This window comes from Myotis brandtii, unplaced genomic scaffold (assembly GCF_000412655.1).
Source record: "Myotis brandtii unplaced genomic scaffold, ASM41265v1 scaffold667, whole genome shotgun sequence".
NCBI lineage: Eukaryota > Metazoa > Chordata > Mammalia > Chiroptera > Vespertilionidae > Myotis > Myotis brandtii.
In genome coordinates this window covers 435,110-459,261 of record NW_005370593.1, presented here as the reverse complement: position 1 = coordinate 459,261, position 24,152 = coordinate 435,110, and the positions used below count along the sequence as shown (strand labels likewise).

The window sequence follows — 24,152 nt, the reverse complement described above, 5'->3', positions numbered from 1 at the left end:
AACCCCCCATTAGGGCAGTAATGTGCAAATTGACCCTAACAGCAGAACGACTGGGAATGACTGGTCACTATGACACACACTGACCAGGGGGCAGAGAACGACTGGGAATGACTGGTCACTATGACACACACTGACCACCAGGGGGCAGATGCTCAATGCAGGAGCTGCCCCCTGGTAGTCAGTGCACTCCCACAGGGGGAGCTCTGCTCAGCCACAAGCCAGGCTGACGGCATCACAGCAGCGATGGTGGGAGCCTCTCCTGGCTCCTCAGCAGCTCTGTGGATGTTCAACTGCAGCTTCGGCCTGCTGGCAGGACGACATCCCCCAAGGGATGTATCACTGCCAGCTTAGGCACAATCCCCCAGGGAGCAGGCCTAAGCCAGCAGGTGGACATCCGAGGAGTCCCACTGCGAGAGGGCACAGGCTGGGCTGAGGGACCCCCGAGTGCACAAATTTTTGTGCACCGGGCCTCTAGTCTATATATAAAAGCCCAAGTGACCTTCTACCATTCGACCAGTAGCTATGATGCGCATTGACCACCAGGGGGCAGATGCTCAGTGCATAGTCATAAAAACATGGAACAGACTAATGAATCTCAGAGGGAAAGGGGGAAGGGGAGGACAGGGAGAGATTAACCAAAGAACTTATATGCATAGTAGAGGCCTGGTGCATGGATTCATGCACCGGTGGGGTCCCTCGGCCTGGCCTAATGGGATCGGGCTGAAAATGGCAGTCCAACATTTCCCAAGGGGTCTCGGATTGCGAGAGAGTGCAGGCCAGGCTGAGGGTCCCCACTGGTGTATGAATTCGTGCACCGGGCCTCTAGTTAGCAAATAAAATTCTATAATCTATAATAATAAAAGCATAATATGCTAATTGGACTGGACAACCTTCCGGATGAAGCCAGGGCTGCGAGAACCAAGGCAAGCCACTGCGGCTGTGAGGGCCAAGCCCCTTGCATGAATTTCATACATCGGGCCTCTAGTATATTAAAAGATTCATATACCATGATCAAGTGGAATTTATTTCAGGGATGTAAGGATGGTTCAACATTCATAAATCAGTCAATTTGATGCACGATATTAACAAAATGAAGGATAGAAATTATATGATCATATCAATAGATGCAGGAAAAGCATTTGACAAACTTCAAAATCCATTTATGATAAAAAGTTTCAACAAGTGGTTGCAGAGGGAACATCCCTCAACATAATAATGGCCATATAATAAGCCCATAGCTAACATCACACTCAATGGTGAAAGGCTAAAAGCTTTCTCTCCAACATCAGGAATAAGACAAGATGCTCACTCTTGCCACTTCTATTCAATACAGTATAGAAAGTTCTAGCCAAGCAGTTGGTGAAGAAAAGGAAATAAAAGGCATCTAAATTGGAAAGAAAAAAATAAAACTGGCACTATTTTCAGATGACATGATAATATATATCGAAAACCCTAAAGACTTCATTAAAAAAACCTTTTAGAATAAGCAAATTCACTGATGTTGCAAAATACAAAATAAATAAACAAAAATGTTGTGTTTTTATACACTATTAGTGAGCTATCAGAAAAAATAAAGAAAATAATCTCATTAACAATTGCATCATAAAGAATAAAATAACTAGGAATAAATTTACCCAAAGAGGTGAAAGACCGGTATATTGAAAACTACAAGGCATTAATGAAATAAATTGAAGAAATCACAAATAAATGGAAAGTATTCCATGCTCATGGATTAGAAGGTTTAATATTGTTAAAATGTTCATATTATCCGAAGAAATCTATAGTTTCAATGAAATCGCTATAAACAAAAAGTAAACTGACAAATACAGAGAAACAGATTGATGGTTGCCAGAGGTGGGGGTTGGAGGGGTGAAGAAATGGGTGAAGGTAAAAAGAAGAAAGTGCAGTTGATGTAAAAGAGGCATATAAATTTTGAATAAAAATATTTAAAAATAAAGAAGTAAAGAATGTTAGTTTGTTTTTAAAAGTCTGGCTAATCAGAACTTTTTTATTTCAGTTAGAATCTTTCCTGCAGTATTACATAAGTCTTCCAAAATAAAACACTACATCATTGAGAATCTCAGGTGGTATCTTGACTGGCAGGACTTAAGGACTACAGTTGACTATTATTTGCTATCTTAAAGCTGCAGGTAAAAGCTTCTGATCCCTAATAAACGATATTAGGTCTGCCCAGATTGCTTCCAACTACAAAAATAACATTTATCTTTAGGGATAGTCATGCACTCACTGTAGTCTAACTTCTTAAAGGAATAGAGAGATTAAAAATTAAAGACTGGAAATGAAGTTGGCACTCTGCTACTTGTTAGCTGGGTAATTGGAACACTTAACCTCCCCAATGTACAATGTTTCAGTCTATAAAATGGAAATAGCTTGGTTGGGTTAATTTGCATATAGTCTCTCTGATTGGCTGGTGGGCGTGGCTTAAGGCATAGCGAAGGTACAGTCAATTTGCATGTTTGTCTTTTATTAGTGTAGATGTTGCAATGAACATGGGGGTGCATATATCATTTCAAGTTAGTGTTTTCGTTTCCTTCAGATAAATACCCCAATGTGAAATTGCTGGATCAAATGGCAGTTCTTTTTTAAATTTTTTGAGGAACCTCTATACTGTTTTCTATAGTCGCTGCATGAATTTATATCCCCACCAACATTGGACATGGTTTCCTTTTCTCTACATCCTCACCAACACTTGTTATTTCTAGTCCTTTTGATAATAATTATTCTAACAGGTATGAAGTGATATTTCATTGTGGTTTTGATTTGCATCTCCCTGATGATCTGTGACATTGAGCATCTTTTCATGTACCTATTGGCTATATGTATGTCTTCTTTGGGAAAATCTCTATTTAGATCTTCTGCACATTTTTAAGTGGAAACATTTGTTTTTCTGCTATATAAATTCTTTAGATATTTTGGATATTAGCTCCTTATCATATATATGATTTGGACATATTTTCTTACATCTAGTAGGTTGTTTTTTCATTTTCTTGATGGTTTCCTTTGCTATGCAGAAGCATTTAGTATAATGAAGTCCCACTTAATTACTTTTGCTGCTTTTGTTTTTGGTGTTAGTTTAAAAAAATCATCACCAAGACCTATGTCGAGGAGCTTACTGCTTATGTTTTCTTCTAGAATTTTACAGTTTCAAGTCTTCTGTTCAATTCTTTAATCAATTTTGAGTTGATCTTTTTATGGTATAAGAGAGTCATCAAGTTTTATTGTTTCACATGTGTCTGTCCAATTTTCCAACACCAGTTATTGAAGAGACTATCCTTTCCCACTGTATATTCTTGGCTCCTTTGTCATAAATTAATTGACCATATATGCATGGGTTTATTTCTGGTCTCTCTATTATATTCCATTGACTTATGTTTCTGTATTTATGCCATACTGTTTTAATTACTATAACTTTGTAATACAGCTTAAAATCAGGAAGGGTACCCAAGACAAATCTAATCTACCTCATTTTAATGTACGGAGCTTACTTTTCTTTAAAATCTATTTATTAATTTCCCCATCTCATTTGCAAAGGATTTGAATCAAATTATAAAAATGTTTATGATAAAATGGAATAAATTATGACTGAAGTTAGGCAAGAGTAAAATATATGTAAGAAAGCAACCCATATTCTATGCATATCCTCAAGAACACTATCTTTGGCTCTAAACTTTCCACACCCAAGATTAAAGTCATACATATTGGTGGGAGGTCAGCTTCTAATGCCATTGAGTCCTGAGAGGAATTTCTCTTGTAGTTCTTTAAAGAGAAGACCGGCATTTGTGATAGCATATCTCTACAAGACAAACCCAATTCCCAAGGCATTATTTTATGTAGGCTGCAGAAGGGATGTTAAAACATAATTCAGTAAGAGCATTTCTACAAGTAATAAAACCTTAGAGTTTGAGCATAGTGCTCTCTGGGCAGGGTCAGCATTGATGGATGAAACAGACAAAGTCATCTTGGGGGAGAGGTCTCCATATTAATTCTGTTACCAGGGTTTTGTTAGGGGTTGGGCAGCAGGAATTATTTCCAGGTTATTTACCTTCTGTCCTAACGCTGAGGGTAAAGATTCTCTATTGCCTATTAAATCCTTGAAAACTAGTGGAACTCAGGTGGGTAGTCCTTTTACAAAGGGTGAGCTGCCCAACCCGCACTAGTGCATCAAGAGCAAGTCTGGACCCAGTCACCTTGAACACCTACAATGACATAGGAGGGTTTATGTTTTGTTTTGTTTTCAAACATAGCTCTCGTTTGTCTTCTGAAGTACAGTTTCTCCATTTGTGTTAGAATCACTACCTATTTTCAATTCTTCAGAAGGTTTCCAGCTCTTTGGCTAGAACTTAATCCAGCTTATTAGCTGAACATTTAGACAAGGGTTTGACTCCCTGACAGCCTAACAGAATCCTCTAAATACATTCAGGAATCAACATTGTTATTTCTAATTTTATGGCTAGTCTTGGAGGTTAGAATTTTTTTTTGATTCATGACTTTTATTTCAATAACAAATGTTTATGAACAGATGGTCCACGGGTTCATTAGAAAGTGGGGCCAGTCATTAACACATTTGTAGGGTTGATTTGATTTTTCTTAGACATTTTCACATGTATGTGGGTATATATGAGAACTGACAAAATTACTGCTAGAGAGAACTCCATATTCCTTTTTATTTATTAATGGCAAAGGCAGCCTGTTTTTCTCATGAGGAAGTCGCTCATGAATTTTCATTCAAAATAATAAATTAGTGTCCACACTTTAATATGTTTAGAGTGGAAAGGGATTTTACATGCAACTGTGCATATCCGAGTCCACGTCTGGAAAGCTAAATTTTATTCTTTAATGATATGATGATTGAGCAAGGTGCCACTATTGTATCTCCCTTCTGTGCTTTCATGCCACATGGAATAGAGAATGACGGGAAATTCTGATCTATTATTAGTATTTCACTTCAGTAAAATTATTAAACTATATTTTTACAAGATTTTGTTACCACTTCCTTTAGTGTCGTTTTTGAAAACCAGAGGCAAACTTCCTTGAGCAAATACTGTGAACAGTGACTACTTAGTGAATATTTGAGGAAAGAATCAATATGCTAAAGAAGCTAGGAAAATTGGATCATTTGATAGAAGTCCCAGTATAGACAAGCTGGTATTTCAGGAACCGGTCTTGTGTTTTTGGATGTGTTGGTGTGAAATGAACCAGTAAGCATACAAAAGACACATCCTTAAATGTTCCAAAATATGTATTACTGGGCTTTAGGTTAAAAAAAACCTGCCAGGACTTTTTAGTATTATCCCTTCTTTAACCAATAATTGCTCTATTTTGATTATTTCTTCATTTGATTGTCCGCTTTAGTGAAAATTCCTTAGTGGGCCAAGCTGAAACCTCATATATTCACACACATCTCCCATTGATTTCACTTGGGTGAAACTTTATCTTTTAAGCAAAGTTTAAGTTGAAATGTTCAGTTAATGATGCTCACTTTAAATACCAAAGGCTGAATGCATTTATGTATTCAAATACTTAGCTAGTCACACATAGCTCCCATTGGGGTTTAGATAAAGGATTATTTCTTAAACTATACCAGCCTCACAAATAATATATTGCTATCCAATATGCAGAAAAATGATACTAAATAAGCTTGTTAATATTTTATTTCTGTGGTGAAAGGACCTAGAATTTTTTTTAACCTTGAAAAGGTAGAGAAAATGGTAGACAAGATGTTGGGAAATACTTTTGGCAATTACCCATAATAGTTGACCCATCCTTAGAAATGAACACGAGAAAATTTACACACTGATTTTTCCATAGCCTTGTCCTGGTCTCTATTAGATTCTCAGACGATGGAATAAATACATTATAATTTTATGTTTGTCTAACAAAAACTGACTTTGAGTTAAAGTATTTTTTCCTCATAACATGATTAAGCTTTTAAACCTTCTAAAATGGGAATATTATACCCACAAGAGAATGTCCAACTCTTTTATTGTGAGCCCTTCAGGTACATGGCAATTTAAAGGAAAAGTATGCAAAAGAATACATTTTTTTTGGTGATGTGTCTGCTTTATAACACTTTCATAGAGTAAAGATGAGTTTGCTTTGTACAATTTCGTAGAGAACATAACATATTCATAGAGTACTGAAAGGTATGTTTTGAGACATTTTAACATGAAGGAGATTATATATTTGAGTGAATGAGTTGACATAAACCCAAGCACAATTACAAAGAAATTTTATGAGGAAAATCCCTCCAAAAGACTAGTTCCCATTGTCATATCCCTTATAAGGTTCTGAGCTATTGCCACAATTCCAATCTCCTCTTTATCCCTTCTTAAAAGAGATCCTAGAGTCACCAGAAATTCAAGAAAAGAACCTAGTTGGAATTCAGCTGGTAGAATCGGCATATTCTTCAAAGGGATATACAGTAGAACTGTTAACTAGTTTCATGATACCCTTGATACATTCACTCATCTATGATCTTTTTTGCTGCTTTTTATAGTAGCTGTCACTTTTCCTGGAAGACATTGTCTTTTATAAAGTCACTTGAGAAACAGTTAGCATACCTTTGCAGGTAATGTAAACATAAGAAAGCAAATCACTCTTATGTAAGAATTTTCCTGATATAATTAGCACATGAAGTTATAGTCATTTCAGAAGGTTTCAAAAGAACCAACAAAGAAATTCTAGTAATTAATTGCTGATTTGCTATAAAGTTATATATTTTATTTCACTACATTTGAAAAACTGTCAGGTCTTTTCTAAGCTGTGAATGAATGCATGGCCAAGAATCTGAAATCAGGCACAAATGCTTTAAAAAATGTTCTTGTCTTTTGTATTTGGACCTTATGAGAATTTGTTGTTTGGAAAACACCGGTGCTGATTCTACTCTAGTGAAACAAAATCATGGAACCAAAGCATTTACTGCATCCAACAAACTCAAGCCTACATATTCTCAGCTAGGATGAAGATAGACTCAAGTGGAAAAGAATGAGGACAGGATCTGTGTTTCGCATATTCCCCATTTGCAGGTCTCCAGTGTAGACTATCTGAGAAGGAGCCTGAAGTGCATTTAATTGGAAGAGATGGTTTTTGTTCTGTAAGGAGAGTAATAGGAGGGAACAGCTAAATGGATATAAAGACATGGAAAAGAGACAGTGAACAATTCTCTATTGTTCTGAACATTTTATCATCCTGTGTATATTTTTCATTTAAAATCTATTTTGTTTAAAATCTATTTTTAAATCTTTAATTTTCACTAGAGAAAAGAGGAGGATGTGAAAGGAATTGGAAGGCAACTCAGACTTAACTGAGAATCTATTGCATCTAACCATTCTAAGTAAGCAAATGTGCCGTTATCATATACTGAAGGCGAAATCTCACCTTCAGAATGAGTGAAGGAGTCTGTCAATGGTGCACTTGTTGCTTTGGTATTGGCATTTGGGAATGAGATACTATCATCTCTTTCACATACTGGCTCCTCTGAAGTCATTCTTGCCCTACTAAAGGATTTTGGTTTCATTATCTATGTTCAGTCATCATTTTTCTCCAGGTACTATGGTATGCACTAGGGATGGAAAAATAAATTCATCCTTTGCCCTTGAATTGTTTAGTCATAATCAAAGTTTCTTTTTTATCATCCACGTGTGGAAAATGAACCAGGCTTTTAAAAAAAAATTGTTGATGGTATTACAGATGTCTCTCATTTTCTCCCTTTTTGTCCCCCTCCACCCAACCCCCACCCCACCCCAGGCCTTTCCCATACTAATTGTCTGTGTCCATGAACAATGCATATATGCATATATGTTCTTTTGTTAATCTCTTCCTGTCCCCCTTCACCACCACCCCCGCCCCCCGCCACACACACACACTGAAATCTGTTATTCTGTTCCATGCATCCATACCTCTGGACCTATTTTGTTTGTCAGTTTATTTTGTTCATTAGATTCCACATATAAGTGAGACCATGTGATATTTGTCTTTCTCTAACTGGCTTATTTCACTTAGCGTAATAATCTCCAGGTCCTTTTCTCTTACTGACTGATAATATTTATAAGACACATGCTTTTCTGGTAAAGCAAGAAAAGAAAAAAAAGCTTGCTTTAAGATCAGTGTTCAGGCTCTTAAACCCAGTGCTTGTTATATTCTCCCCTCATAAATTAACATTCTCTTTAAAGAAAAACTCTTGGGATAAATGCTGTTTTTCAGATTTCCTATCATATTATAAAAAACAAACAAACATATAGGGGGCTTATATGACCTTGTGATTCTGGGATGCAATAAGGTCCCCTGTCTTAATGTGGTCCATGAGTGCAGGCTGGCTGGACTTACGGAAATGGGTCTTGCCCTGGACATTATGAGGTTGCATCCCACATAATGCTGCGTTATCTCTTGGCTTGGTCAGGAGGTATTTCCTGACTAAAGCCTCATCTCAACCCTCACTGGTTCTGCCAACTCTCTAAGGTCTGGCTCCAGAATTCCTCCCCCCTCCCCCTCCTTGGAGGTCATTGTGTAATGCCTCTGCCAAGTTCACCAGCTGAACTCCCAGAAATCTCATGGTGGGGGGTGGGGGTGGGGCAGAGAGGGATGAGAGAACCTGGTAGCAAAGGGAGTCCTGACCAAAGATCTCTCTCTGACTGCAACATTCCCACCCCAGGCTATTGTGAGGACACTGATTAAGGTGATCTCTTCCCAGACTTCCTAGTGGAAATGGTGCTGACATCCTTGCACTTTTGGCTTTCCCTTCAACCTGTCTCATAGGCCTGTTCGGTAGGTCTTAGTCCAAGGGATGTGAGGAGACACATCTGAGCCCATACTCCTCTGGCCTCTATTTCCTTCTTATTCCCAAAGCCCACTAAGATGGAAGGGCTGAGCTTTAGCCTTCCTTTCCCCTTTCCTTTTAATATTCCCCTGAATCATAATCTCCCAATTTGGGGCGGGGGGGGAGGTGACATTCCATCTTTCCCTTATTTTTATGGTTAAAATATGGGAGGGTACAAGGAGAAAGAAATGATGACCATAGTTCAGGAGGAATTTCTAAATTATTGTACCTGTCATATGAACAAATGCTTATTAGCCATTCTTTATTAGTCACTCACAAAGCTAAGGAAGAAAGCCTGATGGTTTTTTTGGTATTTTGAAATGTATATTTGCAGATTTCACATTTATGCTGCAAGTCCTTGCTATTCAAAGTGAGGTCTATGACCAGCAGTGTTGTCAGTTGTCAACATTTGTTAGAAATGCAGACGCTCAGGCCCCACCCTGGAACTACTGTATCAGTACCAGCATTTCAACAAGCTCTTCAGCTATGCCATATGCACATTATTTGAGAAGCACTGCTCTAGGCCACCTTAGCCTTACTGAAGATTTTGGCTACATCAGCTGTACCCATCATCAGCATTAAGTAAACATTTATTAGTCAGTTCTGCGTGTTAGCTAATAACAGATGATTCCTGCCCTTGGGTATTTACAGTCCTAATCAAGGATCTATATAATTATGGTAAAGTAATTAAAATAAAATAGGAAACTCTAAGTCTACTCCTACATCACCAAACACACCTTAATTTTTGACAAACCTCTTAAGATTAAGTTGTAAGTTATGAAAAGTGGATGTTTATTTTCTTGGAAAGGAGTCGTTTAATATATAGAGACAGGAACAAGGTAGTAATAAGATACTCACTAGATAAATGCAGATTCATACCTGAAGCTGCTACTTCACTAGTAAAGATAGGTGTGTTTTTTTCTTTTCAATTAATTATTTTATTATTATTTTCTTCTATTTTTTAATTGCAGGTGACATATCAGAGCATATTTGTTTCAGGTGTTCTACCCAGTGATGAGACATTATATAACTTACTAAGTGATCATCCGGATAACTCTCATACCCATCTGACACCACACATAGTATTGATTATATTTCCTATGCTGTATTTTACATCCCCATAATTATTCTGTAACTGCCAATTTGTACTTCTTAATCCCTTCACCTTTTTCACCTAGTCCCCAAATACCTCCTCCCATGTGGCAACCATCAAATTTTTTTTCTGTATCTATGAGTCTATTTCTGTTCTGTTCATTTATTTTGTTTTTTAGATTCAGTTGTTCATAGATACATATTTATTGCCATCTTATCATTCATATTTTTATCTGTTTTCTTCCTCAAAAAGAAGACATTTTAACATTTCATGTAATACCTGGTTTGGTGATAATAAAACCCTTTAGCACTTTTTTTTTTTGGTCTGGGAAGCTCTTTATATATCCTTTAATTCTAAATAATAGGTTTGCTGAGTAAAGTAATCTTGGTTGTAGGGTTCTTGTTTTTCATCACTTTGAATATTTCTTGCCAATCCCTCTGGCCTGCAAAATTTCTATTGAGAAATCAGGTGGCAGTCTTATGGAAGTTCCCTTATAGGTAACTAACTGCTTTTATCTTGCTACTTTTAAGATTCTCTTTGTCTCTAACCTTTGGCATTTTAATTATGATGTGTCTTGGGCATGGGCCTCTTTGGGTTCCTCTTGTTTGGAGTCTCTGTGCTTCCTGGACTTGTATGTCTACTTCTTTCAGAGGTTAAGAAAGTTTTCTGTCATTATTTATTCAAATACATTTTAAATTCCTTTTTCTCTCTCTTCTCCTTCAGACATCCCCATGATGAGAATGTTGGTACACTTGAAGTTGTCCCAGAGGTTTTTTATTTTTCCTCATTTTTAAAAAATTATTTTTTTTCTATTTGCTATTCTGATCAGGTGTTTTCTGCTTCCTTATCATCCAAATCTCTGATTTGATCCACTGCTTTATGTACTCTACTGTTGATTCCCTGTAATACATTATTCATATCTGACTGATTCTTTTTTATGTTTCCTAAGTCCATTTTTATGTTTCCTATTTCTTTGTTGAAGTTCTCACTAAATTCATCTACCCTTCCCCTAAGTTCACTGAGCATCCTTACAACCAGTGTTTTAAACTCTGTATTTGGTAGACTGCTTGTCTCTCTTTTGTTTAGTTCTTTTTCTAGAGTTTTGTTCTCTTCTTTCATTTGGGACATGTTTCTTTGTCTTCTTATTTTGGTGGCCTGCCTGGGTTTGTTCCTATATATTAGGTGGAGCTGCTATGTCTCCCAGGCTTGGTAGAGTGGCCTTATGTATTAGGTGTCCTGTAGGGCCCAATGGCACAGCCCCCCACCCCCAAAACTGGACAATCAAAGGACAACCTCTTGGGGGCTCTGTACACCCTCCTTTTGTTGTTGAGCCTCTATTGCTGTTGGTATGTCAATGGGAGGGCTTTATCCCCAGGCCAAATGGCAGCAAGGGCTGGCTGCAACCTCCATGAAAGATCAGCGGTGCAGAGGCTGACCCCATGGAGCAGGATTTACTTCAGTGGGGCTCTGGTGCCCTTGAGTGTGTCATTTGTGGAAGTGGTTGCATGGTGCTTCAACAAGGTCTGAAGCTGTTCAGTGGGTGTGCTGGCTCTGGGGCCTAGGGGAGTTACAGGCAAAGGTCAGCTGCTGCCTGTGTTCTACCCCAGGCCAGCAGGCATGAGCTACAAAATGATCTGCAGATGGTTGCTACTGTGCTGGGATTGGAGATGCCCAGAAGAGGCCAAGCTGTGAAGCAAGGCCAGCTGCCACTAGTTCCTGGACAGGGGCCTCTTAGAGAGAGGTATGGGGCACATAGAGGCCTGATGCTGCTTGTTTGAGAGATTTTAGGAAAGTCTGAGGCATGAGCCAAGACAGGCCATTAATATGGAAAAGCCACTGGAAACAGTTTGGGTGGGCCCACAAGTTGGTGGGATGGAGTCTCAAGGAATCACCAGGGTGGGGCAAAATAGTGTGAGCCAGGTGGATGGGGACTCAGATATGGCACCGCCTACTGGCTCTGTGGAGGAAGAGCTCTGAAGAGGAACAATGGCCTCTGTCAGCACTTCTGTCTGGAAGAAAGCTGCCCCTTCATCTCTTGTCCTGGTGCCTAACAATTCAATCCTTCCCCATATGTCTCTGGTGCTTTTAGAGCTGCTGCCCCAGAGCTGAATCTCAGAAAAATGAGTTTGAGTAAGTCCGTGCACAGGCCCTTAAAGAGGAACTCCTGGGATTCCAGCAGCCTCTGTTTCACCCAGCCATAATCGCCACTGGTTTTTACAGCCAGAAGTTATGAGGACCTCTCTTCCTGGCACGAGAACCTTGAACTGGAGGGTCTGATGTGAGGCTGACACCCCTGGCTCCTCAGCAGGGACCTCTGCAGCTGAGATATCCTTCCCAATTTTTATCCACCACATGTGGATGTGGGACCAGTCTATTCCACGCCTCTGCCCCTCATCCCAGTTTCAACGTGGCTTCTTCTTTATATCCTTAGTTGTAGGACTTCTGTTCATGAGGATTTCAGGCAGTTCTGAATGATGGTTGTCCTGTAGTTTAGTTTTAATTTTGATGTGGCTATGGGAGGACGTGAGTACCACATTTACCTACACCACCATCTTGACCAGAAGCCCAGATAAGGTTTTGTTCAGTTACAGTTTGACAAGACTCTAGGATTTCTTTCAGGGTGATGATTTTTTTGGGGAAAGACAAAGTGATAGTTTTTCATCTGCACTTTCATTTTCTGATCACAGTGTTTTAGAAGAATCTGGGCTTTACTTATTCACCGGGCTTTCAATAGAGAATCACATTAATCCTTTTAAGCTCCTTATTCTAATGATTTATTTTGTTGAAAACCATAGTGATCCTCCTTTGAATTTTAATGATTGCTGCCTATTCAAAGATTCATTGTTTTGACTTCCTGTCCTTACCTTTGTTTCCTACATGTCTGTGGGGAACACCTGTCTAATACTGGATCTGCCCCTGGTTCTCACTGGCTTACCAGAGTCACTCAAGCCTAACTCTGAGTGTTAAGCTGAAATGCTGGTTACTCATCCATGACACTAAATGTAGGATATATGTTTGCAGAGATGGGCAGATAGACAGCAGAGGGACAGATAAATGATTGAGCCACTTCCCAGTGAACATTATATTTTGGATATGACAGTGAATTATGATTATTATAGAGAAATTCATTAAATTGGTGTTCTTAATCATAAATCTATTGGGATGTAGTATCCATGGAAAATCTAGTAGATGAGAAAGGGGTTTGAATTTTGAGGGTACTGCTCTTAACCAAAATTCTGGACCATGTAACCTTCAAATGGCACTGACCCACCATTCCTGAGCCTGTTAAATATGCTGGTGCTCTTTTTCAAGGTAGTAGTCATTTCGTTCAAGTGCTGCAAATCTTCAGGAAGGGTGAGCAAATGGAAATCGCCATGATAATATGTCTCAGGTATGAACATCGAAATTACATGTTTCAAAATCTAAGAAGTGGCTATGTCACAAGCTTGAGTTCCTCTTTTACCCACTGTGTAACCACAGAGAGAGTTCTTTCCTGCTCTTTTTATAGGTATCACCCAGGAACATCATGGATTTTCAAGAATATATTATTCTAATACAAGATTTTAACAACTACTCTGTATTTATGCATAATACATGTTGTGTCTTATCTTCAGGCTTCTGGACTTTGATTCAGAATATCAGGAGCTCTGGGATTGGCTGATTGACATGGAGTCCCTCGTGATGGACAGCCACGACCTGATGATGTCAGAGGAGCAGCAGCAGCACCTTTACAAGGTTAGCGCTCTCTTCTTGCTTTTACCTTGCTGGGGAAGATCTGATTAGCCTGACAAGTCTCTCTCTCTCAGGATATCTTTGCGTTCATTGTATGTATCATGGTGTCTATTAGAATTCTCTTCCCTGTCCCCAAACTCATTTCCATCCCTTGTGTGCTGACAGGCTGCACCGACATCATAATTGCAGGAAAGTTCCCTTTATCACATTCTATTTGGTGTAATTCTATAGAAGGACAAAGATTTATCTTCAGGATGAATAACAATAAATGAAACTGCATTAATAAATAGACTGAAACAAAATGAAGGGTAAATGGACTGCTCACATTTAACAAAATGTGTTTTGATTGGAGCACTCAGGTAGATTCTATCCACCCCTCAGATCTTCCCAGAGGGGAAAAAATGTGCCTTTAGTTTGACTTGCTGCTTTCAGGGTGCAGGGCATGTCCAATTTAATGTTTGTTAGTGATACATAGAGCAGACGTTGTCATATTAAGTCAATACATTTGCGTGTGATTTAAGAAAACTGGCTTGGAACTCACATATTGATTGCGGCAATCCATCTAATAACTATCTATATTGTTTTCCATGTCTGCTAATTCACCCTTAGCCTAGTGTGTTTTACCAATTCCACTTAAATGGTCTTAGACGTTCTTACAAAACAACCCTGTGATTTTGACTGAAGAAATGGTTGCAAGATTCACGGCGTCTGAAAAGCAGTTGGGGAGGGTAGAGGGACTTTCCACGGAAATATCAGACTGTAGTAAATCTTCCTCATTTAGGCAATTTTTATTGGAGTAATTCTGACAGTTGTCATCCTTGAATTGCTTTGAGCATATGGCATATTTCAAAGAGCAGATTGTGAATCATAAAAAATAAAATTAATAACTAACCACAGAATCAGCAACAGTATAATGACAAGAAACAACTACCCTCTAGCTTTTTAAAATTTCTTATAGAATAAGAAGTACATTCAAGGTCAAATAAAAGTTGTCTTCTTTCTTCTTCAATCTTTATCATTTGAAATTACCTTTATTTAATATATTATTTTAACTTTTCCCTCTTCTAAAGATAAATATTTATTTGTATTTTTTGAGGGTCTGGCCCACTTTAATTAACGTCCCCTGGAATCATCTTGGTTAAGAGAAGATATAGCTTCTCAGGGACTCAGCAAATGATGATATTTTACTCCCTGAAGAATTCTGTCCAACATTAATAGAGTTTGTAGACTATCAGCTATTTCCTGTATGGATAGCTGTCCACATTAACAACAAAACTACCCAATATATCTTCTGGCATAACATATTATTAAAATAACAATCTTGACCTAGTAAGCCAAAGCTAGATGATTTTATATTTTATGTCAAGATCAAGAATTACATATGAAAAATGCCTATAAACCTATGTTAATTTGTGATGCAAAAATATTTGTTTTATTCCTAAGGCTTAAGATTAAAAATCGAGTCAAACAGGAAAAGATAATATAAAAGTTACCTAATCGTAAGCTGTTATCTCATATTTTATTACACTCATGCTGCCAAATAACATTTTTTTTCTTCCTGATGCATTTCGTATTTTGCACATAAACCACTATTTATTTCAGAAACAGTGCTACTCTTTGTCAAAATCACATCCATATAATTTACATCACAATTAATAGGAAATCACTGAACAAAAAGTGCAGTCTTCTTTTTCTTGTGGTTTCCTTCTAAGTGTTCTGCCTGAGAATTCTCATTTTGGCATATTGAAGGCCATTGTTCCACCCACTCAGTACTTCTGGGTTGTAGTATTTTTCCAAACGTTTTCCTACTGGGGTTCTTTATTTGTGACTCATGTCTTGTCATAATTTTTTTTTTTTGCATTTTAGGTGTTCAACATATCTAAGTTTATGAGGCTAGCACTAATTTTGCATTTGGCTTATAAGCAATATTAAAGGTTGAATTGGAAACCAAGGGCAAATGATACAGGTTTGTGGAGTTTCTCTTTATAGATTCCAAAGGTTTGGAAACTTGCAAAGCAATCCTGAGGATATTGACTAAGGACTAATTTAGAACTTGGGGTGGCTTCTGCATTAGAAAAACTGATGAAGGACAATTAATTTCAGGTCTTTGCCAAGAATTCCCATTTCAATGTCCCATCCCTCTGTTCTATCTGCTTTTTCAGGAATCAACTGAACTGAAGCCTCAGGGGAGGGGGATGGAGCCTGTTGCTCAGAGAGACTCCTGAAAGCGCAAAGCTTTCAATTGGTCCCCAGGGCTTTCGAGGCTTTCAGTACTGTTGAGACTACCTTAGTCATTTTAATCTTTGGATTTGTTGGCCCTGAAAGATGCCAGTCTTTTATTATTATTTCTCATCAAGGGAACCATTGGCATTTGGGACAAAACAAGTTTTTGTTAGTTTGTGGGATTTCTCTTTTGCAACTGGACATTTACTCTTTATTTTCCCCATCATTGTGGCAACTCAACAGGCCACCCAACCCATTTCACAGCATTTCCAATCCATCTCAAACCTATCTACATCATCTTCATTTCTTAAAACAATGCTATAACACCAAGAACAAGATCTTGCACTTGTATTTTCTATGTTGTTAAGTAAAGCACCTTATACAGTTATTGAGCTAACGGTATTGAGTTAATAAATTAAGGATGGGAATGAAGTTTATGACTCCTGATATTATATTATGGCAAAGAATGAGGGTGAAACTTTTAAGGGAGACTTTCAGCTGAGTGTTGGTAGAATCTCAGGAACTAAGATTAGGCAGAATCATTATTCCTTTTATCATAGAATTTGAAACCTTTGTTTTCCTCTCTCTAAGGGGCTTTCATATTTCATCACCCAACTCCTTACCTGGCAAAGATAGTCATGCCCAAACACCATTTATGCATTGTACCATCCAGGTTGATCCTCAAAGTCCACATTTAGAAATGTTGGGTTTGAGAAAATATCATAAGATGGTGCTCAGTGAAAGTGAAGATTTTTAGGCACTACCTTCTTAACTTTAGGTACTAACTTTCTGGCTTGACCTACTTGTTTTATATTCTGGTCTCTGCTGGAAAACCATCTGACCTTAACTCCTAGACATGGAACTGCAAATAAGTACCCTGACTATTCATTCAGCAGACCTCCGGAGTGGGGCACCTGCTATGATATCTTGGTTACCCCAACCAAGCAAACTATCCAAGGAATTCATGCAGGAAAGGAATTAGATTTAACCAGCAAAGATCACATTCATACAACCTGACATAATTTAGAACCTTAATATCACAATGGGCTCTAAAGTGGATTTTTTGTTTAAACCATTTTTGTTAGTTTCAGATTGTGAGAAATTTAGGACCATTTTCTTTCTAATTAATTTTAAATTGCAGGGTCCTAAGAGCAACCTGGTTCTTATTAAAAACTAGTCACTCTCTTAAATATACTTTCCTTTTCAGAGACAGTGAGCCATACTCCCAGTATCTTTCCTTCCCCTTTTCTATCTTGTCCAACCTCTGAAGTGGGACCTTCTGGACCTATTTTTAATAAACATCGACAGTATCGTCAGCCTGGGAAACACAAGTGTAGTTTTTTCTCCTTTTTTTTCCTTCCTTGATATGAAAATCATCTCCAAGGAGAATCTGCTCCCGCTCCCTCGCTTTCCTTCTCTTCATTCCTCCTACCTTTTTAAGTAGGACAATTTAATTTGTCAAAAGTAACCACCGTGATTTTGAAAGTTCAGCTCCTATTTGTACTAGAGTTACGAAGACAGAATTCATAATCACGGGGAGCTGTCACTCTACTGGTCTTTATGTGCATTAACTATTAATGGAGCAATATTTAAAACCCACTTGCAAAAGAAAAGCTCCGTGTGGTTTTTTTTTTTTTTTTCCATTTCTACAGATCAAAGGTGGCATTATCCTTGGGCTCAGGGAAGCTCAAGACACTTCCTCCCCGTCCTGTACATGTCATAGGCGGAGGGGCCTGGAAGCATTTCCTTAGGCTGCTGCTGCCACGCTGCCCTCCTGGCCGACACGCCGACTCTGGCGGCTGGGAAGGCTGCCCTGTCAGGGCTCCTCACCTGCCACAAAGCACTGCCCGTCTCTGTCACCTACCAGCATAGATGACAATGCCCCTAGCCATCTGGGTGGGTGTGGGGTTCCAGAGTCCAAGAATTAATTTCAAGGGCCAAATTTAGAAGTTGCAGTCTGCTGGTTATTGTTCTAAATGAACAAGAGCTGTTTTCAGACAGTATGAAGCTCACTGACATAGCATATTTATGGATTTGTTTCTTGAGTGAATGGTTTAGCTCTTCCTCGTGAATGAAATATTGGGTTTTAGGATTTTTTAAGGGGTTAAAAAGAACCCTTTAGCTTAAAAATAATATAAAATTAGTAGCCACCTTAACTAATAATACCTGTATACTTTCAAGGAACTTACACTGAGGATTTTATATTTAATTTTGAGAGTTAGTTATCCATATAATTCTGTTTTCATGGGAAAAATGCAAATATCCTTTATCTTTCTCCATTGATATCAGTATTATACAAATATGTCCTGTGTATAAAAGGAAAAGAACTACTCATTTCGCATAATACAATGCTCTCTATAGATTACTTACATATTTACACTGCTGTGAATTTGAGGCTGTTTATGAGAATTCACATGAAAATAATACAAATACTTTAAAGTGTAAATATAAATTAAAACTGGGGAAAATACACAGAGGTTAGAGTCTGTTTCTGTGAGAAGAGTTAATATGTAGGCACATACACTGTAAGGTTCTACATAGTTACTAAAGATAACCTCAACGTTTTATTCTGGCTTTTCCAGTAGTGAAAACAAAGAGGGAAATGTGCTTAATTGCAAAATTTTCATTTTCCACAAGGAAAAGTCACACGCCTCTGAAGAAATTAAGTTTATTTTGATACTTAGATACAAAAACATTTTCTTTTAGGATTTTTTAATAAGGGGGTAGGATGGTATGGTAGAGAAATGTCTAACCACAGTATTTCTTTCTTTCTTTATTATTTTGAGAAAGAGCTTGCTTTAGTACAAGTAAATTTTAAATATAATGTTTCTAACAAATGAATAGTTATTTTTCTCTGACTGTGTTGCCAGGTATGTTTAAAGACTTGGAGCACAGCTCTCACCCAAGGGTGGCTCCTCTTGATGATAGCTTGGCCAGGGGGGATAATAAGAGAGGATACCAGTATTACATATTGGGAAAGATGAGGATATTAGGAAAGTGAGAGAGAATTATAAGCATCAAAGAGAATTGAAAGCTGTTTAAATTAGTTAATACAAAGTTAACCAAACAAAAAAAGGGTAAAGGAGTAAGTGAAAATCATGGATAGGTAGATGAATGAATAGATAAGAAAACACTAAAACACAAACAAATAAAAAGAAAGTAAACAATGAAAGAATTGTTTCAGAAAAATAAACAAGAGCAAGGGATAAGTTTTAAAGGAGAAAATGGTACTTTGGAGAATTTGGGTGTGTGTTTAAAGACAAGCATTATGACTTTTAAAAGAAACATATGCATGGAATAGGATTAGAAATTCTGGGGAATAAGAAATGTAGTGTAAGAGAAGAAAAATGTGATCTAGTCAACTTGTTATTTTATAACTATTGATGCCAAAACAATGTTGTCACAGTTATGAACCAATCATAGAAAACAGATTAATCGTGCTATCCCTATATTTTATAAATTTGCAAATTTCAACCTTCTAGAATAGTTCCTTGCATTTTGTTCGGGACAGTTCTAAGTAGTTTCAGATGTGGCTTGATACCTTTATGATTGAACTTGCACTCCTAAAAGTATAAAGCTAGGCTTGCTCATAGTCCAGGTTACAGTGGCTAGGCTTGAAACAGAAGAAAATCCACTAACTTAAAAAAATAATTTCACATGTTGGTATCTAGAGTAGAAGTAGTATACATCAAAAAATTAAATTCTGTTAATTAGGCCTTATGTTTCAGTACCAAAATTTCCTACCTTAATTGTTCAAAATGAAACAAAGTACTAGCTATGGATGCAGTCAAGGTAAAAATATTACAGATATATCAGGCACAAGAACCTAATGATAATTTTTTACCTCTTTCCCAGTAGATTAATTGTAGAGCCTAATTGTATGTTAGATTAAAACTCCATTAAGATAAGAAGAATATGCTTAAAATCATTGTATTTCAAATAACATTATCTAGTCATTTTTAAAGGGATCAGAATGGAAAAACCTAGGCTGTCTCCACTGCTATCTAGAAGTAAATTTGTTGTTCCATTTTTATTAAAGTTCAAAAAGTCCTTAGATTAGCCGTCATATTAATCTGAGCTTTGATGAATCAGTGTTTGCTATGAATATTTGAATATATATTTTTTTCTTTTCTTTTTTTTTTTGAGAGAGGGCAAAACTTACCTTGAAAATGTTTAGGAGAAGAAAAAGTATATGGATATGGCTTCTGAACAATATATGAGACATTGCTCATGCTGGAGCTTATAATTTCTATTTGAATCACTTAAAAAAAATCGGGGGGTGGGGGAGGGTGTGATGTGAAGAGAATAGTACGCCCAGTAATAGTTGGCTGTGTGTGCAGAGGGGCAAGGAAGGGAAGCCCTGCCAACAGTTTTTGTCCCTGACGGGCAAGCTACTGTCCGGAAGGTGCGTTGGCTCTTGGGGCAGCCTCTGCTGTATTCTCCTTGCTTCTCCCTCTCCCTGGCAGGCAGCTCTGGCCTAGAGTGGATCAAACAAGCCGTGGGGAAAGTTCCCCTCATTTGCATCACTTCTAGACAGCCCTGTCGTACTCTTCGCTGACAGGAAATCACTGTCTTTGTCACCTTTTCTCAGGGCCCTCCTTTTGGCAGCGATGGGCCATGTGACCACATTTCCTCACAACAGGCCGGCTGGACTCAATGACATGTTTTCCTCAGCACTGAACGGGGTAGAGGAGTCAGGGGGAAATGACTACATTCATTTCAGAGTGAAAAGATAATTAACACTTGAAGGACTAATGCTACAACCTATGGAATTATTATTCAAATTGAAGTTAATTTATCAAAAACTTGTGAAAACTATCGCCCCCAATGCAACTGTTTAAAAAAATAAAAACCTTGAACAGTAAGAGTTGGGAGAAGGAAGAAAACAAGAGAGCGGGGCTTTGGATGAGAGGGCGGGAGAAAGGCAGAGGGAAATCGTAGCAAGCATTAACTGTGTTTGAAAAAGCAACTTTAAATAGGCTAAAACTTCAACATTTGGGACGCTGGAGCATGTAAACCGCTTACTTAGATGATATGAATAGGACACTGGCAAACAAAAGCGGCAGTGTGCTCCTAGAAAACTGTGCTTAGAGGAGTTTCCTTGGCAACAGAAATGCAGTTCCAAAAGTAGACAGAACTTTCCTCAGAAAACATACTATTAATAACAACCTTCCGGAACAACTTGGAACAATTTGACGACTTGGCAATAATGATGCCAAGTGTTCTGCAAATTAATCTAACACATAATAGTTATGTTTCCCTTGCCCGTAATTCTGCTGGACCCGACCTAGAACTCACTGCTTTTCAGTGGCACAAATGCGAAAATATTTCTCAATGTTGTCATGGAAAAAGAAAACCAAAAGAAATGCTAGTGGCCAACAGTGAACCAATGATTGCATTCAGCCTTTTGGAATCTACAAAAGAACTTACTTTAACGAGATGAGTTTATTCCAATGGAAGCTACTACATTTAATATCTCGTCCCAAATAAGATGCTTTCACAGACAAAACTTGGTAAAGAGTTAAGAGCCTGAGACTTGCTGAGATGTGAGCACATCTCGAGGCCATCGGTTACATAAATATAACACTTCACCTAATGCGTGCTGGGTGTTATTTTTAAAAGCATCATCATTTCTTGTCAGCCAAGAGAATAAACTAATCTTGGATCTATCTGACCAATGGGGATCATTTGAATTCTCCTGAAGGCTATATGTTTACCAGCCAAGGAAGAGCGCTCCCCTCCTCTGACCTTTCTTGAATCCTTGGATCTAAAGGTTAAAAGTAATCAATATCTCATTGGGCTGCTTGGTTTCAGGGTAATAAGTAATAACCATCATGTTAAAATCCAAATGATTACAGATAGCACTGCAATGAGTTGACCTGTTTGGGAGCTTTTATTAATTGCAATCAGGATAATCATTAGAGTTTGCTAATAAAATTTTGGATTAAATTGCAAAAATTTCAACCTTTAACTTTTAAAAAATGGCTTTTACTTAATTAGATGTGAATATGCAGTGTTTCCTCCTGTGTTGAGCTAAGAGATTTGGCTTTAACCCCACATTATTGTAAATTTCTTTCTGGTTTTATAAAATAAATTAAAGGAACATTTAAATTCCTTGTAAGAAAGGGTGCTTGGTTCACTACCACCTTTGGCTCCTGAACTGCTCAAACTATGTATGTGTTTCAGGTCAGTGAGTTAATGGAAATGTCCCTCACCTACTTCTTAGCATTTCCTAGTTTTAAAATTACTTATCTTTAGTGGTTATATTCATATTTGGAATAATCTGATATGAAGCTAAAAAAAATATATGATATGTGATTAAACTTTACAGACAACCATGATATAAACCGAGGTTTATTTGTTTTGCTGTTGTTGTTTTAAAGCAGCAAAACTTAAAGGTGAAATCCAAGTATTATCACTGACAAAGAGGTCTTAATGTAAAAAGGATAAATGCTAGGTTTAATGTTCCATGCAATTACATCAGGAAGGCATTGGTTATTATAGTGATAACCACGAGGAAGTGTATAAGATACATATGCAACTGAATCCAAATATTTTGTCTTTATTAATCATTCCAGTTTTATTAGCACTTCATGCATATATTTCTAAAGCAGAAAGGTGGGGCTAGGAGGGTACCTAGAAAATGTTTTAGTAATTTCAAAAGAAGACCTGGCGCCTGTTCAGAGTAGGCTGTTGAGCCCTGGGGTAGGGGTTGGAGGGTGGAGCTCAACTATGGTGCCTTCACAGATAAACTCTAACCTCCTTCCTTCTTGTCTTTATCTCACTACCATGTGTCTAACTTTAGAGGGAGGTAGATTTGTTTTTGTCCAAGGGACATCATTTTTGGAGTATTAGGAATTCCCCAACTCAACTATCCTTATTGGTAAATGTTCATACTGCCTTAAACCCTATCCTTAGGATTTATTTCTTTGGGGGTAAAAAAAAGAATACAATACACTATACCAGATGCAGATATTCTATAGGGGGTAGGAGTAAATGCCAATTTTAACATCTAATTTAAATAGAAGGGCACTGGGAAGGGAAGATGGAGTGAATAGAGGGAACAAATCCAGATAAGGAACCAAGAACAGATGTTATCTACTGCATCGTTTTATAAAAAGAGGAGTGTGTGTGTGTGTGTGTGTGTGTGTGTGTGTGTGTGTGTGTGTTATGAGATAGAAATAGGATAGAGGGGGGAAAAATGAACATTGGCCAAATCTGACTATTTGACTCTGTCCATGCCCCATGCATATTATCTTATTTAATGTTCACAATAATCAAGCATTATTTTCCCCATTTCACCAGACTTTGAGCCGGAAACACTCAGGTGACTAGCCTAAAAGACACAGAACTAGCTTCTCAGTCAGGTTAGGCTAGGTTTTACTGATATAACCACCCCAAATCTCAAAGGTTTAAAGCTACAAATGTTTACTTATCATATATACGGATTGGCATGTTCTTTCTCCAGAACTCAGACTACTGGACCAGCCACCCTCTTCAATATGGCAAAAATAAAAGAGACTTCTGGAGGGTCTTCCTCTGGCCATTACACCGTCTACCTGAAAGATACACATGTCACTGTCTCTCAAGATCCTTGGCCAGAACTGATCACATGGCTCCACTCTACCCCAGGCTGGATGGGGAAAGGCACCCCCACTATATGTCTGAAAGGAAGAAAACTAGAGATATTTCTTGAGCTCTGCCAGTAACTACCACAAAAATTGAGTAAATAAATCAGGCTTTGAACCCAATCTGTTTGGCTCTCATACCAAGTCATTCTTTTACATGTTGCTGCCTACTCACTGTTACCTCATATCCTTTGCCTACAATAGGCAAAATTCTTGCAAGAACATGATTTCCCTCCTCTACGTGAGCTTTTGATGCTAAGGTAGAAAAAAAGATCCTACTTTTAGACAGTACATCTGCAGAGAAACCATGATGAACTTGGGTTAGCTCTTTAGCTAATCATCAGGCTATTCTGTAAAAGCCCCCAGACTGTCTTAAGCACTTCAGCACCTTGGGGAAGGTTGCCATCTTGAGCCTCACAGGACCCTCCTATATACTGTCAGATTCAGGGAAGCTAAGAGTGAAAATATTTTTGTTTTGCGGGAGATGCACTAAAGGCAGCATTGCCCTGGGAGAATTCAACCTCATGGACCTGCAATTGCCAAAGGGAGTTTACTGAATAAAGGTCCCATGGAGAGATGCTCTAGAGCAGTGGTTCTCAACCTTGGCTGCACATTAGAATCACCTGGGAATCTTTTTAAA

General features: G+C 38.0%; 1 protein-coding gene across 1 annotated transcript in view; it reads left to right on the top strand.

Moving 5' to 3' along the window:
• The window catches only part of AKAP6 (A kinase (PRKA) anchor protein 6), a 509,871-nt gene that overhangs the window by 368,380 nt on the left and 117,339 nt on the right, over window positions 1–24,152 (top strand). The window contains 1 exon segment of the mRNA XM_005880979.2: window positions 13,544–13,664. Coding sequence (XP_005881041.1) covers window positions 13,544–13,664 — 121 coding nt within the window.